Here is an 18,598-nt window from a genome sequence, read left to right on the forward strand (position 1 = left end):
GGAGGTGGCTGGGCATGGTATAAGAAAGCAGACTGAGCAAGCCATGGAACAAGCCAGTAAGCAGCACCCCTCCATAGCTTCTGCATCAGCTCCTGCCTCTTTAGTTCCTGTCCTGACTTCCTTAGATGACGGGCTGTGCTGTGAGCACGAAGTAAATTCTTTCCCCACCAAGCTGCTCTTGGTCATTATTCCAGCAAGAGAAGCCCTAACTAAGAAGCCATTTTGTAGGTTGCTTCTTTTCCTGAATAAAATGCATAACCAAAGAGCAGTAATAGTAAGAACCAGAATTCATGGTCATAGATAAAAGGCTATAATAATTTTCCTTCAAAAACTATAACAGCCAACTCATTTTCTCAACTGAAGGGAAATGCCCAACCCTCATGTTACTGCTCCATTTGACTACCATACTTCATGTCTCTGCAAAGATGTAACAGTAGCTTTAAGCCCAATATAAATATATGGTAAGTTCTTTTTCCCTTCATTATTGGACTTAAGGTAACTACACACCAAGTCCAAAGGTACTGGGCCAAGTTCTACTCTAATGCTTTGATTTGCCTCGGACACATAGATGACCCCTGAGACAAAGCCTCTAGCCTTCATCCTCGCCAATGACCTTGGTGAATATCAACCATTTCCTGGCTTTATTTTTTTGCGGCAGTTTTTGTAGCTCAGCACCACTCTCTTATCTTCCTCTTGTAGTATGTGCCCTGCTACCAATAAGGCCTTCCCTCAGTGCATGTGACTAAGCTGCTCTCCAGAGAAACAAGCAGCTAAAATGATACATTTAGGTTTTTTGGGGGGAGGGGATTGCCCCTAACTATCTAGTTGTTACCATCATCTCCCTCCATGTATTTCAAGTAAAAAGGACTCAGCCATTGTGGCTTTTAAGAAGCCTTGGTAGCTGCAGGGCTCCCAGCCTTCAGAGTTGAAGCCTTTGAGGAAGAAAGTGAGATGTATCTTGGTCCAGGAAGAGCCAGGCACAAAGAAGCTGTTTTCAGTGTACTTGTCTGGGTACTTGCTGGCCGCCTTCTCATGGGGATTAAATGTGAGATGGACAGAGTTTTCACGAAGGGTGAAAATGGGTGGGTACAGACACAGCTGATCAACAGAGGCTGCCGTGGCAGACTGCACTGGCTGTGCAGGAATCCTCAGCTCATTTTGGGGACTGTGCTGTACTCGGAAGAGGTGTCTAGCCAACTGTGTTCCCTTCTTGGACCATGAGGATCTACACCAACTGGTCCTTGAGTCTGTTCCTTCAAGCCTGAGCAACGCCTATGTTCTACTAATGACCTACTTTGGGGGCATTTCCCTTGTTTCTCCCATTTCGTTTCCTTCTCCCAGCACTGGAGAACTGGGAAGTTCCCCAGAGAATAACTGAGCTCGTCTCAGCATTAAGAGGCTAGAGGCAAGCCCTTCTCACAGATGCCCATGGAATGACACAAAGGGACCCCTGAGAGTCAGATTCACAGAAAGAAAGCAGGAGGAATACAGACTTAGTGTTTAATAGGCGAAGCATTTCAGTTGGGGAAGCTGAGGAAAGTTCTAGAAATCAGAGGTGATGTGCAAAAACTGCACACTTAAAAATGGTGGCTGGTTAGTGGTGGCACACACTTTTAATCCCAGCACTCGGGAAGCAGAGGCAGGTGGATCTCTGTGAGTTCGAGGCCTGCATGGGCTACAGAGTGAGTTCCAGGAAAGGCGCAAAACTACAGAAAAACTCTCTCAGAAAAAAAAAAAAAGTTATGGTGGAAAAGCACAAGTGACACATGACACATTTCCCTAAAATTAAACACAAAAGGTTATAGCCTCTCTCCTATCTCCCAGACATAGCATCTTAGCATCTCTAGAAGGCTACATATAAGTGAGCAACACATGGAAAGTCCGAGAAAGTAGAGATGCTGACAGGTGGCCAGAGGGAGCTGAGAAATGCCTGCAGGCCAGACACCGTGGAGAAGTCAAATCACAACTGCATTAGAATGCGGTTGGGAAAGTGAGGATGCACAGCTGAGGGAGGGATGCATGTTGAGAGCATCGCTGGACGTGCTGATGAAGGGAAAGCATGCATACTTTCCGGTGTGGCCCACATGACACCCTTCGAGACTGATCTCGGACAACTTAAAGTCACCAGTGTTTCAGTGTGCACGCTGTTCTATGCTCACCTTTCCGTTCTTCGGGAGCTGATATGTACTGAAGAGGGATGGATCCGAAGGGACAATCTTTCAAAGACTTTAAAATTCTCAACAGAAAATACCACTGCACAGTTAACTGCAGGCCATTCCGTTATTCTGACCAGTGCACACAGAGGAAAGCAATGTGCAAAAAGAAGTACCACAGAGGAATGGAGATGGATTAGGAATGCAAGGCAGCGTTACAGAAGGCTGCAGAAAGGTGAAATCATTTCTACAGGAAGCAAGGTTCTCCCAGCAACTTCAAGTGAGGACACAGGAGAGAAGGAACTGTTAGGGACAGTGAGGTGCCTCAGAAGGTAAAGGTCGTAATGTGCAAGCCTAGTGACCTGAGTGTGATTCCTATAACCTACATAAAGCTAGGAGAGAGAACTGACTCCAGAGAGTCGACCTCTGACCCCCACATCAGCATGGGATGCACGCCCAGACACATACATCACACAAACACACACACACACACACACACACACACACACACACACACACACACTGCATGAAGTAAACCACCGTATGGGAAAAGCACGTATTACTTCTGCTTTGGGGAACGTGAAACTTTGAGTAAAGGAAAAGCCCCCGTCTCTGGCATCCAGGACACATTACGATTGTTTTGCAGGGAACCCGAACACTTCTGTGCAGATGTGGAATAACTGTCCTCAGCTCATTCTCTCAATTCTTATTCCATCCATTTTTAAAAGTAAAACCGTCTATCATACTGCACTGTTCCCCTTCATGATTCTGGAGTTAGCAGCACTGAAGGAAAATCTTCATAGCAGGAGTTAAAATTGAATTGATGAGTGCATTCATCAGCAATGTATTTAGAATTTATTTGGGTCTTGTATTCGTAGGCTCTCTTCTAAGAGCTGACTAAGGACAAGAAACCATCATTTCTGTCCTCGAAGGACTCATCCTTAGCTGGGAATTACCTATCATATATATCTGCATCTGTAATATACACACATGTATACAATCACATATATACACGTACATAATGTGAAATACAACTAATAATAAAAACGATGTGATAAGTACTTTAAAATAGAGAACACGGGGCTGAAAAGATGGACAGCTTGGTGGTTCAGAGTGCTTTCTGCTCTTCCCAAGGACCTGCGTTCGAGTTCCAGCACAGACATAAGGCAGCTCACAGTTTCCTGTAACTCCAACTCCAGAGAATCCAATACCCTCTTCTGGCCTCCTTGAACACTCAAACATATATGGCGTGCGCGTGCGCGCGCACACACACACACACACACACACACACACACACACACACACACACACCTGAAAATAAGACAAAGAGAATGGGGAAAGAGATGGAAAGGTCACTCAGTCCAGCCCATGGGTAAAGGATGGTAGGTATGGCGTTGGTGAGGGAACTTGAAGGAAGAGAAGCCCAGGACAGGATCGGACTGCTTCGAGGAGAAAGAATCCACAGACCTCAGGACTCATCTTGAGGGAAACCAGAAAGAGCCCTGGATGGTATCTAGGTTTCTAGACTATAAACAGAAACACTACAGAGACAGTCGGACCAGCTAGAGGCACTAGCGGCACATTAAAATTCTAGAACTGTTACCAAAGGATTTCTTTACTTAGAAACTGAGGAAGGGCCACAGTTCAGTAATTCCCTGGAAGAAAAGTGGGGCAAAGCCCTCCATTTGTCATCCTCAACCCCATGGGCAGGATTCTGGTTAAGTGAAGTAAGCACCTTCCACTCTTGTAGTAAGCACAATAAAACACTCAATAGGATATATAAGGCAATTCTTGGAGGATTTTGAAAAGTAACTAAGAGCAAGTGAACCAACTAGGAAAAGCCACACTTGACGATGATCATAATGTGTTCAGTTGTCTACTTTTAATTTCTGCCTTTTATGTCTCCTATCTTAGACTTTCTACAGCTCCGAGAAGAGCTTTTCTCTTACAGGGCTGGGAAAGGGCTACCTGTGACACAGAGCTCTTACACTCTCTGTCTTCCTCCTCCTCTTCCAACCTCAGTTCCACAGCCAGAATCCTAGGAGTTGGGAGTGCCTGGGCCATGGGAAGAATGGAGAACCAAAGAAAAAAAGGAGCTCAAGGAAGATCTCTCCATTTTGTATGTGCGGTTTGGGGCTGATCTCCACGTGCATATGTGTAGAGCAGACCATGACTGGTATAGATCACAGCCAAGGAGCCGAGGCCCGTGCTGGGTGGGGCACATGCACAGAGCTGGCGTAGCAGTGCGGAGGCCTTAAAAAAATCAGACATTAGAATCGTAACCCCCAGAAAATGGTGCAGGACCTGAGGTTTCAACCTAACTGGACTGATTGCCAAAATTAAAAATACTGATTTTGACAGAATGCTGAATCTTGTAACATAATGTTCAGAAGGTCCAGGATGTAATCTAAAATTACTTGGCATTCAAGAAACCCGAGAACTAAATAACTATCCGAGGGAAAAAGCAATTAGCAGATGCCAACCCCAAGATGACTCACAGTTTGGAATCTTAGACTATGAAGCAGCTTTTGAAACCATGCCCCACATAGTAAATGTGAACACTCTTGAACAACTGAGAAGATGGAGTCTTTGTATAGAAACTGAAGCTATGGGAAGAAAACAACAAACTGGAAATTTTAGAATGGACGCATATAACAAAATAAACATTTCACTGGAAAGGCTCAGGAGCTGGATAGAGGTGATAGAAGGGGGTTGGGAGCCTTGACATAAAGCAAAGTTAACATCTGGCCTAAACCACAGGCAAAAGTAAAGTTGGGGGTGCGGGCAGAGAATGACAGAGTCCTAGGACTTGTGGGACAACCACCAGAGGCCAAACACTCATTCCACTGCAGTCCCAAAAGAAAGGACTGGTATGTAAAATATATTGTGAGAAAATAATGCCTAACCCTTTTTCAAATTTGGTAAAGGGAAAACATTTACAGACTGGAAGAGCTAGCAAACCTAAACATTTTAGAGAAAACCATGCCATGCATGTCATAATCAAACCACCGAAGGCCAAATACAAATTCTCAAAAGCAACCAGAAACCACTCTACAGTAGGTCATTAAAATAACTATACACGTCTCACCAAGAGCAGGGAGGCCAGGAAACAACGACAACACTTTTGAAGTATAAAAAGAAAAGAACTATTTACTCAGAATTCTGATTCCAGCAAACATGTCCTTCAGGGTTGAGGGTATGCTATGGATGGATCCAGAAATGTCCATCAAAGCCTCATCTGCTAAAGCTTGGTCCTGGGTTTGAGAGATAGCTCAAGAGTTAGGAGTTTTTGCTGCTCTTCCAATGAACCTGAGTCCATTCCCAGCACTCATGTCAACTGCTCTCAGTCACTTTTAATTCCAGCTTCAAGGGAGGGGTCACCTTTTCTTGCTTCATAGGGTTCCTGTCCATGTATGGCCTTCACTCATGCACACAAATACACATAAAAAAATCTTAAAAGAGGAAGCTTGGTCCTTCCTTACATCCCTGTTATGGAGAGATGGCTGGGAACGGGGAGAGGTGGGGCTTGGTGGGAAGGTTTAGGTTATCAGGGTCATGCATGAAGAGAATCATGGGGCTTCTTTTCCTCTGAGTCATAACCATACCACGAGTGGCTATGCTTTGCCATACATTCTCCCGGCTATCTATCTCCCCAACCTACTTTGCTACAAGTCCAGAAGCAACAGAGCCAACTAACAATGCACCAAAGCTTCCAAAACTCCAACCCCAACAAACCTTTCTTCTTTCTACATTGATTAGTATAGATATTAGGTCTCGATAACAGAAAGGTGACTAGTAACAAGAAGCAATAAAAATATTCAGTCTCTTAAAGGCACTGAAATTCTTTGGGATAAATAAAAATGGTAAGGAAACTGAGAACTTAAGAATGGAGAGTCATTCAAGTAGCCAGTATCTTAGTAAACATTGTATACCTTCTAAAATTTTTTAAAAACCAGTATGCCCAGGAAAAGCAAAGATCATCATCAGTATTTGATGGAATTTTCAGTGAAGACAGATACAACACACATAAAAGCGGAGCACAGAGTAGGGCAGATACAGGGATCCTCATGATTACAAAGATTCCATGTTTAAATTAAGATAGCAAAGCACTAAGTACAAGTATACTATAAAGAGTTAGGTATCTACTTCATAATCCTGAGGGCAACCTCTGAAAGATCATGCAAAGACAGAGTCAAAAATACAGTACTGAAAAACATACATATAATTAAAACGCATTTTGATTTTTAAAAGAGAAGTGCCCAAGTCTTCATCTCTAATTATGAAAAGCAGAGGAGTTATCATGTTGAACGCATCAGTAGCTAGCTCACACCCCCACCCTCCCCACCCCCATTCCCTGTCTGAGCTCCAAGCGGAATTACCTGTGAAGTTCTGTGCCTTGAGGTGCAGGTCGTAGAGTTTATGGATGTAGCGGATGTACATCTCCTCCTTGTTCAGTTCAGTCTTATAGAAATTCTGTGAAAAAGAGCACAGGCCTGGTGTTTCCTCAGCATTGAGGCCGACAAATGTTTTCTTTTATTTTGTTAAAGTTCTGTGTCTTCAAGGTCAGGAGAACTGATGTGGATTTTTTTCCCTCATAAGTATCATTTTAATAATAATAAAACGAGGAGGCTAAATTACAGCAACTGATTTTCGATCTGACCCAGTGTTCAACATTATCTGACAATTATTGGCTAAGATGGTAATTTTTGGGTTATAATCAATGATTTGAATTTCTTCTTTCACTTTCTCCTCCATTTCTTTTTCTTTTAAGACAGGGTTTTAATACTGGCCTGGAACTCACAACATGATCCTCCTGCCTTAGACTCCAAGAGCCAGAATGACCACTGTACCCAGTGGTCTCTTGTTCTCTTGCTACTTTCCATTATTTGTTCTCAATTTAGCTGTCAATTGGGCAGTCAGCCTATTCAACTAAAATATTAAAAAGATGTAGTAAATTACCTGTATATTCAATATGCTGATTGGCAGCAGGGATATTTTCAATTTTACATATACTTTGCTTTTTAAAGAAAGAAGTCTTTAGGACATAAAGTAAGGATGTGTAAACAAGGTAAAGGAGCTTTTCTTGCCAGGCATGTTGGCACATGCCTTTAATCCCAGCAGAAAGCAGAGAGAGAGGGGTCTCTGAGTTTGAGGTCAGTCTGGTCTACATAATGAGTTCCTGGACAGCCAGGGCTACATAGAGAGACCCTGTCTCAAAAAAATAAACAAAATACATTTTTTTCTTCCCTGGAAAATTATGTTAAAAGAACAGATGAAGTTGCTTTTCATTGTTAAGGTACGATTCTAAGTCGTGTTGATTTCCTTTTTTTTTAATTTTCTTTATTTATCTTTTGAGACAGGGTCTTACTATGTAGCTCTGGCTGTCCTGGAACTCATTAAATAGACCAGGCTGGCCTTGAACTCCCAGAGATCCACCTGCCTCTGCCTCCCCATGCTAGGATTAAAGTGTGCCTAGCAGTTGTATTAAGTTTTAATGTTTCTAGTTTACGTTTCAAACATAAAGGTATCAGGCTAGAACCCTCATCCAGTGACTGATGGAAGCAGATGCAGAGATCCACAGCCAGGCCCCAGGCGGAGCACCAGGAGTCCAATCGACGAGAGAGGGGAGGGATCGTATGAGCAAGAGATATGGAGACCATGATGGGAAAAAGCACAGGGACAAATAGCCAAACTAGTGGAAACATGAATTGTGAGCCAATAGCTGAGGAGCCCCCATGGTACTAGTCTAGGCCCTCTGGATAAATGAGACAGTTGATGAGCTTGAACTGGTTAGGAGGCCCCCAGGCAGTGGGACCTGGATCTGTCCTTGGTGCATGAACCGGCTTTTTGGAACCTAGAGCCTATGCTGAGATACTTTGCTCAGCCTTGGTGTAGGGAGGAGGGGCTTGGACCTGCCTCAATTGAATGTACCAGGCTCTGCTGACTCCCCATGGGCATTGCCTTGAAGGAGGTGGGAATGGGGGATGGCTTGGGGAGGAAGGCTGGGGGGTGGGAGGATAGGGGAATCCGTGGTTGATATGTAAAATGAATAGAAATCTCTTAATAAAAAGAAAAAAAATAAAGGTATCAAGAATTTTACTTCTGCTTATTATTATGGAATGTGCTTATTGAAAACATTAAATTAAATAACTAATTTTGTTTTACAAATCTGAATTTCATTAAACTTCTCTAAAATATTTTACCAAGTTTTATCAAAAATCCAGTTTTTACTTACCTGGCTATACGAGCTGCAGGTACATTATAAAATCCTTGCTTCAAACACACAAGCTCAAGTACTACTTATCGTTGTTCGGCCTGATGCTACTCAGTATATGAAAGACACTGGCTGGTGCTGGGAAGGAAGGCTATTTACTTGAAAGAGTGCCAGGTTTCTGAAGCAGAAAATGCCAGGAATTCTCTAGGTTTCGATAGCTGCTGAGCCCATCAGGGACGGAAGGATGCAGTCTCACGGGCACAGTCTGTTCATTGTCTGACTGGTGTCCATCCTTGAGCCCAAGGACTCTTTGCACTATGAGGACACCGAGGTTGGGTTGAATGCATTGTTATTTCCAACCCACACCATCTGCTCTCCTTGCCTTGCCTTTCCTGTGGATCCTGGCATTCTTTAAAAAGCCAAGTAAACAATGCTACTCAAACCTCTCTCATTATCACCAAAATCATCTTAATTAGCAAGAATTGTACCATAAACACATCTAACAGCCCCACAGCAGGTTCTACATTATTAAAGGATGATTTGCTCTAATAGCTTTCTGGTAAGTGATCACTCTGTAAATGAATATTCCTCCTTAAGAGAAAAACCAAAGCTCCCCAGCCAGCAGATGACAATCTCTCACATATGTCTGCTAAGAACTGTAATACAGAGAACAAAATAATAATTAACAATTCCTCCTGTTAGTCATGACAAATATTCTGCACTGTCACCAACTGCACACTGGAGTTAAGCTCAGATCCCATTCCCTCAGTCAGGTATCCTGAACAGGATCTGCTGCTGACCTCACAGGAAGGGGTACTGAGGAGAACCATATTGCTGCTAGCAAACATCAAAAACTTTCCATATGGAGTAGGAGATAGAGAGATTAGCTTCAAAGTGATAGATTTGAGTATTTAGTAAGTATTCTTGTGGTGGTTCAAAACTGGAACAGCTTTCAAAATGTGTGAGTTCTCTGCTCTTTGTCACGCCAAAGCTCTCAGCATCGGTGTCAAGCGATCACTACATGGCCACTGATTTATGAAGTGTCTGTCTTATTTCTATGAGGAGACAGGAAGGAACACAGGGCAAAGCACCAATTCTTTTATAAAGGAAAGGGTTTCTTCTGTTGGACAAGTTGAGGAGACGAACCTAACGGCTGCATTCATGTGTTCACCACCAAAGAGAAGGCACCCGGAAATGAGGGATGGCAGAAGAGTGTCCTTAGGAAACAGGTAAACATTCTGCTTTGACGTTATTTATGAGCCTTTGTGCCTGGAGCTGGGGGGAGAGCCTGGGCTGAGGATTCAAACTGAAGCTCACAGAACACAAGCAAGGTCATGGAAAAGGCTTAGGTCCCTGACTGTAATGGAAGATAGATGAAAAGCAGTGAGAAATGGGAGGGAAGGACTGTGTCAAGCTGAGAATGGACTGCGAGAGGAGAGGTCAATGGCCAGCACAGTGGATTGGCTGATGGTTCTAAGGAGGAAAATTATATAATACGCCAGTGTGAATATGACACACCCTTGGAACATGCTTAGGTCTCGATATTTTTAGGGGCTGGCAATTGAAATAAGGATGTAAAAATTAATTAAAAATGAGAAGGAAGAGGTGGGTGTGGTAAAGAAAGATGATGTCATGAGCTCAGAAGAGCAGTGTAGCAAAAAACTAGGGCAACAGAAAGTTGGTCAAGTGAAAGTTCAGACATGTGAAAGACAACTGAGAGGAATGAGTAAAACACACCGCAAGAACCCAGTGGGCTGAATGGAGGAAAAACACAATAAAGAACCCAGTGGGCTGAATGGAGGGAAAAACACAATAAAAGAACCCAGTGGGCTGAATGGAGGGAAAAACACAATAAAAGAACCCAATGGGCTGAATGGAGGGAAAAACACAATAAAAGAACCCAGTGGACTGAAAGGAGGGAAAACACAATAAAGAACCCAGCGGGCTGAAAGGAGGACAAAACACAATAAGAGAACCCAGTGGACTGAATGGAGGGAAAAATACATTAAAAGAACCCAGTGGACTGAATGGAGGGAAAAATACATTAAAAGAACCCAGTGGACTGAATGGAGGGAAAAACACAATAAAAGAACCCAGTGGGCTGAATGGAGGGAAAAACACAATAAAAGAACCCAGTGGACTGAATGGAGGAAAAACACAATAAAAGAACCCAGTGGGCTGAATGGAGGGAAAACCCAATAAAAGAACCCAGTGAGCTGAATGGAGGGAAAAATACAATTAAAGAACCCAGTGGGCTGAATGGAGGGAAAACCCAATAAAAGAACCCAGTGAGCTGAATGGAGGGAAAAATACAATTAAAGAACCCAGTGGGGTGAATGGAGGGAAAACACAATTTAAAGGTGCAGGCAAAGTACATCTGCAAAGGTTTCAGGGTGTCAGGGCAGGAATGCCAATGACAGCACAAGTGTTTAGAACAGACAATGAAGTTTCATGTGTTCTCAGAAAGACAAGGAAAAAAACCTGGCACTTACAGTAGAAGAAATCATTCTTATTCAATTCCAAATAAGATGAAGGAAAATTATCAAAAGCATTAGTTTACCATATAGTGAAATACCAAAATTAATGTCCAATGTATGATTGTTCTTTTGTGGTGAGATACCATTCTATTTAATAATGAGGTAGGTGACACTTTTTATACATTTGGTTGGTCCAGAGTTTGTGGTTTAGACTGTTGTTCATATATATATATATATATATATATATATATATATATATATATATATATATATGTTGTTCATATATATAACTTAATTTTACTCTAAAGAAGTATTTTTCCTGCATGATAAATTATATGGTCATCTGGTTGTAACTCTTGGCAATAGTGTGATCATGAACTCAATCTACAAAGAGGTTAGTGAGTGAAACTTAAGTATATTAAACCGAAAACTTTCATTAGTTAGAGAAGAGTTCAGTAATGGCTGTTAAAATATAGAGGAACTCTGTGAGCATGAGAAAGCAGAGAGGAAGTCAGTGGTCAACAGAGAAATAAAGGGACCTCCATTTGGATACTGTGCTTTTCCTAGGGAAGTAACTAGACTGAGTTGGGTAAGCAATTCAGCAGGGGAAGACAGCACCCTTAGTTCCTCTGGGATGCCACTGAGGTCTGTCCACGGCCACCAGCCCAGCGCACGGCAGGAGCATTCTGCAATGGTCCAAGCTGTGGATTGCTTTTCTGGGCTTCAGCCAACCTCAAGCTCACTATCTTCCTTTTAAAAACATTTGTACATTTTGGTAAGAAACATTCCGGAAAGGGGCACATATTCAAGATCAAACAAAAATTAGCATTTCTGTGAAGAACAGCAAAGGTTAGGAGGAAAGGAGGAACAGTCCAGGTTACTAACCAGAAGGCTGACTGTGCAGCCAATCTTTTTGCCATCCACTTCTCCCATTTTCATGCAGTCCCTAAAAACAGAAAGCAAGAGTCACACTCGGAATGTCCTTTCATGGGGAGAGCATAGTGTGTCTTTGGGGTCTGGTGTGGAGGTAGGGGAGGTGCTGTCAGAGAGGAGACTGTGTGGACTCAGGGGAAGGGACTGGGAGCAGAGACTGACCCCTGGGCTGCAGTGTCTGCTGAGGACGTCACCTGCATGTCAAGGACTTTTACATCTATCTGAGGTATAAAAGCAGCCGGTCAGTCTGACCAGAGTCTATGAGAAGGCGAGTGTTCTTAAAATAAGAGAGAACCACCATGCATAGAATTGGGACAGCCTGCTCTAAAGACAAGATTAATGAAAATAAAAATAAATTATATTCGGGAAAGGAAACAATGTGATCAGCCCCCCTTTAAAGAGCACACAGTCCCCTATTCCTGTCTTCACTCTAAACACAAAGTCTAGATCTTTACCCTAAAGTGTTTGGACCACTGACAATTTTTGAGTGGGTGAGTCTAATTACCCAAAGATTTTTCTTTCCTTTTCTTTCTTTCTATTTTTGAGGATGGTCAAGGACTCTGAGAACTCTTTCAACTCAACAAGTCTTTGAAAGAATTATCAAAAACAGAACTAAACAAACAAGGAAACAAACACCAAAGCCAGATTCCAAACCCTGAACAAGCTGGTTTGAAGTCCAAGGGCTGATTAGCAAGTCTTTGAATGATTAACTCAAGTGGGATGCTAATTAGAGTTCAGCTGTTTGAGCTTTTAACCAGAATGGAGCCTGTCTGCAATCATAAGCGGCAGCTTACCTGTAATCTAACAACCTCTCCATCAGCCGAGTGACAGTGGCAATTAATGAAACGCCACTTTCCCTCCATGTTTCCCGCTCAATTTTCTTTAGTAGACTGGAAAAGAAAGAAGCCAGGGCATTTTCAACATTTATTTTTACCAGTCACCATGACAACCATTTTACTTTCATCAGTACCTTAAATGCCTTAGCAACCACAGCAACATCTCACAAGTAGCACAATTTGCAAACAATATCTTACCTAGGGTAGGGACCAAATAGTGGAATTCTAATCCAGGAAGCATTGACAAAGCAAATCGATTTTTCAGATTATCCAAGTCATAAGATAGGAACACATGCACATAATCATGCTTTCAAACACACACAGACACCTCACAGCTCAGAGACACAATTCCCCCTGGCTTCTCGGTTATGCTGACGGAGACTGGTGCCTTGCCACACTGACTAACAGCGCGGAAGCAAACACAGAGTCCCTCCAAGTTTACTTCCAAGCAAAGAGCTTGCTTTAGTCCCATAAAAATGCTTTCCTACCTCTCAGTGGAATGCATCTTCACCCAGGCAATTTTGCTGCAACGCAACCGCTAGAGGAAAATCCTTGCACAGACGGTGTGACGCTCTGCGTTTCCCCCCTTCCCTTAACATTTGCCCACTCGATACATAGTGTACTATCTGTGCACTCACTCAGCGGTTTCATTCACTTTGTCATTAATCAGAGGGTTTTCTAAGCGGTTGTTGCAGCAGACTGATGACAAGCGAGCGCCCGAGCCACCTCTCCCCTCCTACATCTCTCCTAATCCTAAACACCTTGGAGCAGAGGCACTATGTCAACACAAACAATGACAGTCGTCATAATGAAGTCCTGATTTGCTTGCGCTCTTCTCTGCAAATTAATGCTATACTTGGTAAAGACTTCCTGACTGAACTTCTCCCAAAGCTAAAAGAACATAAACGTGGGGGTATCTGCACATTTCCTTACCCCTCCTATTTCAATAATCATCATTCCTGTCCAAAATCTTTTTTCTCTTGCATTTTGATTAAAAAAAAAAAGGAACAGTGTTTCTCTCTCTGTGTGTGTCTGTGTGTGTGTGTGAACATTTCTTATATGTACAATGTAAGTATATTATATTGAACTTAGTTGAAACAAAAACAGGAAAGGGAGAACCACTCTGGTAAAGGTTTATTTTGTCTGTGGCTCTATTCTCTTCCAGTTTTCTTCCCACCCCACGTCTGTTTCTTGCTATTGTCAACCAGGTACCCACGTTCGGTCTTTTCTCCATGTCTGTTGTTGTTTGTTACACGGTATGTTTTCCTGACTGATTTTTAAATGTTATCTAGATTAACAGTGGGTTGTTCAGAGAGAGACTTCACATGGAAAGTGTGGGGTTTGCCCTGACTGATCCCCTAGGAGAGGCCTCTTAGTTTGTTTAAATGTGTTTTCACTTACAACCTCTCAGCAGCACCTGTTTAGAGTAGACGCGGCAAACTGGTATTGAACCATGTTCTTACATCCTGCCAAATCTTGCAGGATGCTCCAGACATTTCTCCAAGTGACAGCCCACACCTCACATACTCAGAGGCTAAAAAACAAGTAACTCAAGTGAAGTAATAATTCTAAAAATACACAGAGGCTTCATTTCTGACTTTCATTCGTTTGCAGCTTCCTGGTATAGTCGGAAATCGGAGCTACACCCTCCTGCAGAAGAGACTCTGCTCTGCACACCCTGCTCCCTTCAGTGACTCAGGACCAAATGTCTGGACCAAGTCTAGAACCTGGTTCATCTGCATCCTTGGCCAGGCTTACTGCTTCTTTTGAGAATCCTTCCACCTTCCAGCTCACCTGATACAACCCGAGGAGGCTGTCAGCATAAAAAAGTCTTTCCAGATAATTGGGTGAAACTGGGCTTTTTTCCTCCTGGTCTGGACCCGTGTTCTTGTGCTGGCCTTCTGATCTGCAGTCATGCTCTTGTGCTGGGAGTATTGCGAGACCTTGTCTCTTAAGTAAGGGGCCGTTTATCCCAAAGCTTTTCTGGGTTTTGCAATGGGACTCTTCCATCAAATGGAGAGCAAGCAGGTCAGACCACAGAAAAGCTCGGTGACTTTGTTCACCATGAAGGAAATGGGATCGGAGAGTGGCTTGATTTTCAATCTGTCTTTCTATATCATATGAGGATAGGCTGAGAAGATTGTTCTGACATATACACTCTTCTTGAACAATGCAAACAGCAGATTTGGAGACTTGAGGCATGGTGTTAAAGAACTAGTCCCCCAAATCCAAGCAGTGATGGAACACACAATCATTGGTTAGGGTCTTTGGAATAATTTGGAGTTCTGTTGGATTGGATAGAAGCAGTGAGCATCTTCCATGATTTTATCTTCTCAACTAAATTTTGTTAAAGTTTTAGAGATAATTTCAGAGCAATTGAGAATCTGTTCCATAACAGCATGCCTTCATAATTCATAGTGTGTAATCACTGTGATTACACTAACTCATTGTGATTGTTAGTGCAAAATATAAAAGGATTTTATTATTTCTTGAAATGCACTTACATTTTCACTTTCTTTTTTGGGACCAGGTAGTAATGCTATTTAATTGTCACTTTAAATTTACTTTATTCCCAATATGTTGACTATAAAAGCATTAAAGAAAAATATAGCCCTTAACAATTTTTATTTATTTTTATTATTATTTATTTATATATTCTAGTAATATGTTAAAAAGCAACAAAAGAATAAAAATTTCCACTGAATGAATCAGGTCCCTTAAAATACCCCTAATTATAGAGGCTTAATATCTTAATTATTACTTTGATTCTAATGTCAAGGTGCATCTTCTGGCTCAAAGTCATATTTATATAAAAGCAATCCAAATTGCAAGCTATCAGGCTCTTACTAAAGTAGATAAGAGGCATTAAAGAAAGAAAGCATGCATTTATTAATGTTATGAATTCATCATAAATAATTAATCACAAGTCTCAAGGGGTTCATTCCACTGAGTGCTTTCGTATTTTAGCTCTTTGTTTTAACCAAAGACTAGTAACTGAAATGAAAGCATTTTTCAAAGGCAATTTATTATGTTGTTCGAGTTTCTAATCAGAATTCTTGCTAAACTCCAACTGTCATGAAAGACAGACACTTTGTGCACAAGAATGCACGAGGGCTTGGTGAACAATTAGTAAAAGTTTTGGTTTAATTACAGTATCAAAAGAAAATGGTATTCAGGGCTCAGAATGTATTTTATCGTTCACCAACACCATATGAAATCTCTATAGCTCTTCCTGGATTTTCCTTTCTATATAGTTTTCCTGAAAGCTTCAAGAATGATTCTAAATTAGGCCAGCTAAAGACTACCCAACCTATCAATCACAAATAGTATTCTTAAAACCTATACATCTGTATTTCCACTGTTGCTAATCCACCATCCTAAAATGAACCCGAATCTTGTGTTTGGTTATCAGTAGCACTTAGGTGATGGTTGGGCATAAATAAAAACACAGGTGTATTTTATGAGGGAAATGTATTATTTTTTGCATTTTTGAAAGAAATGCAAATATTTCTCAAGCTCAACAAGCTAATTTTCTTCCTTAAAAGAAAAATACTTTATAAAAATACTAGGTTTGAAAATGACTAAGATTTATAAGATCATAAAGAAAACAAATGTCAGCTGGGAAATCCCAAAGCACTGAGACATCCTCCTGCCTCCACTCTGGCTGCTCGGACACAGTGAGTTGATGCATAATCCAAGCAATCCATCCTGTGACTATGATCATAGTGGAGCAGTTGGGACAATCTCAAAGCCCCTTCATAGAACTCCATTCTTCTCCCTTTATTCTCCTTGCAAATCCCAAACACCAAACTTACTAGAAATGACTTGCTTTGGGGACCTTCTAACAAGGGGCATCTAGGAAGCATTTAACAACCCTGAGCAAATGGCCAGCTGGCATCTATGGGATAAAGCAGGTGCTGAGCATCACAAACTAAGAGATTTTGCTCCAAAGAGCAAATCAGCCGGGGTCATGCTTTAGAAAACAGTGTATACAAATGTTATAATCACACCCTTTTCTTCCTCTCCCACTCATCACGCTCTTGAAAATCATTATCTTGTAACAATGGCCTTATTTCCTCTTAAAATTATCACGCATGAAAAGAGTGAGCTTTGTTACGTAACACAGACGACCTGTCCTAATCTGAGGTTAAAATAAGGAGATGTGTCTAATCATCAACATAATAAGATCCACTTGCTAGAGTTAGGCAATTATCCTTTATTTCACACTCCACGGAGACAAAGCTCTCCTCTGAGACCCAAGCTGTCTCCATAGTTCTCATCTAGCATGGAGCGAACGGCTCGGGACTGACACCAGATGTCCTGACTGGAACCCGCTGGAGAGAAGCACGTTACTCACATACTGTTGAAGAGTTCACGGTATGTCTCGTCACCTTTGCCCTCTGACATCAGGCTGTCCAATTTGTCAATTAGCTTGGCTTCCACCTGAAACACACCCAGACATTACTCTTGCCTCCCACTCCACAGGTAAGACTGTAAGGCAAACTGGTATGTGTTTCTCTATGCCGAGAGAAAAGCTGTAGCGAGAAAAGCTGTAGCACACTTTGTGAAAGTGACATTGTCAGCCACGGTTAATAGCAAGCCTCCCTTTGGAATTCTAGGAGGCTGATTTAGATGCAGTTAACATGACTTCATACTCCTGGCTGGCTAGCTTTCCCTGCTGCCAAAGACAGCATCTATCTCTCTGTGATCCCGACATAAATGTTAGCAGCTCAATTTAAACATTTCAACTCTGTTTTTAGGGACTATAAAAACTGGCAAGTCCTATTTCTTTTTTCTTTATATCACTATATCTGAGAACATCAGCAAACTAGCATGCCCAAATACATTCATTTAAATCTTTGATGTGTTTTCTATCTGTTTTCCTTCCTACAACAGTTGGAGGCTGCACTAAACCTTCGCTGAAGTTGAGAACTCATCCCAGCCACGTACAGATGGTAGACCCACAGAAATATTCTAAGTCAGCAGTAAGTAGCAGGAGACAGAGGACACAGTTCCTGAAAACTGTAGTCAAAACATTGATATTTTCAAGGATGTAAAGCCTTTATAACTTGAGTATCAAGAAGAGAATGATTTCTCTTCATCTACATGAGGCAAGGGGAGAGAGAAAATGACAACCTTTAGCCCGAGTCAAAGCAATTGGGGCTTGGGATGGATATTCAACTTTGTCAGAGGACTGAGCCCAATTACTCCTTTAAACCAACTGTCGATCAAGAGATAAAGATAAGGGGGAGGGAAAGTGGGCTCCCCTACCAAGCACAGTTTGTTCATAGCCTTTTGCTCACCCATTAGCTTTTTTGAAAATAAATGTATATACGGATATAAGCGAAATGCCCACACTTTTGGCAATAAGAAAAATCTATGCATGCAATCAAATTGCTTCTACAGTTGGCAAGCACTTTTCTGAGCTTTGAAGACGGCTTCATGCAGAGAATGTGAAGGAGGGCTACATCCTGTGGGCAAGCAGGTTTGTTCAGTCACTATGGGAGTGCATGATTTGCCTGCTTCCCCCAATAGACGTGGACCACAAGAGCCGCAGATTCTTTACAGATCTGGTTCTGCAATAAGGATGTCTGTCTTCCCCAAACGGGAGCAGTGCTATTAGAACTTAAGTCAGCAAGCAACGATAGGTTCATCCCCTTGGAATTTCCTTTGTGAGATTTTCCACTGCCTTCTCCTTCAAATTAATTTTCAATGCTCCAAGCTAAGAGCAATAAAACACACTGTGAGTCAAATGCTTAAAGCTAAGTCATTCACCAAACACAATGTGTAGACCACCGAGAGCTCAATGGCTTAGAGAATCATTAGCCCTCTGATTCCTCTGAGCCACGTCCAGCTGGGAGCAAACAGCCCTCTGTAAATTCTTAAGTATAGAGCTGGTAAGTCAAAGAATTTTTTAGCTGGAAGGAATGAAATGGGCTTTCAGGGTTTCCTGGGATGCTCAGGGGAACAAGATGCCAGAGAGAT

General features: G+C 42.0%; 1 protein-coding gene across 6 annotated transcripts in view; it reads right to left on the bottom strand.

Annotated features, from left to right (window-relative positions):
- Positions 1 to 18,598, bottom strand: part of Dock4 (dedicator of cytokinesis 4) — a 420,596-nt gene that overhangs the window by 39,316 nt on the left and 362,682 nt on the right. For 3 of the 6 annotated variants that reach the window (XM_042260679.2, XM_042260680.2, XM_042260677.2), the window contains exons 32-36: positions 16,971 to 17,056; positions 12,812 to 12,838; positions 12,572 to 12,667; positions 11,730 to 11,790; positions 6,533 to 6,626 (exon numbers count right to left, since the gene is read on the bottom strand). In XM_042260679.2, coding sequence (XP_042116613.1) covers positions 6,533 to 6,626; positions 11,730 to 11,790; positions 12,572 to 12,667; positions 12,812 to 12,838; positions 16,971 to 17,056 — 364 coding nt within the window. The remainder of the gene's footprint in view (positions 1 to 6,532; positions 6,627 to 11,729; positions 11,791 to 12,571; positions 12,668 to 12,811; positions 12,839 to 16,970; positions 17,057 to 18,598) is intronic. The other 3 variants (XM_076550740.1, XM_076550742.1, XM_042260678.2) reach the window with 1 other exon arrangement.

Source organism: Peromyscus maniculatus, chromosome 14 (assembly GCF_049852395.1).
Source record: "Peromyscus maniculatus bairdii isolate BWxNUB_F1_BW_parent chromosome 14, HU_Pman_BW_mat_3.1, whole genome shotgun sequence".
Taxonomy (NCBI): domain Eukaryota; kingdom Metazoa; phylum Chordata; class Mammalia; order Rodentia; family Cricetidae; genus Peromyscus; species Peromyscus maniculatus.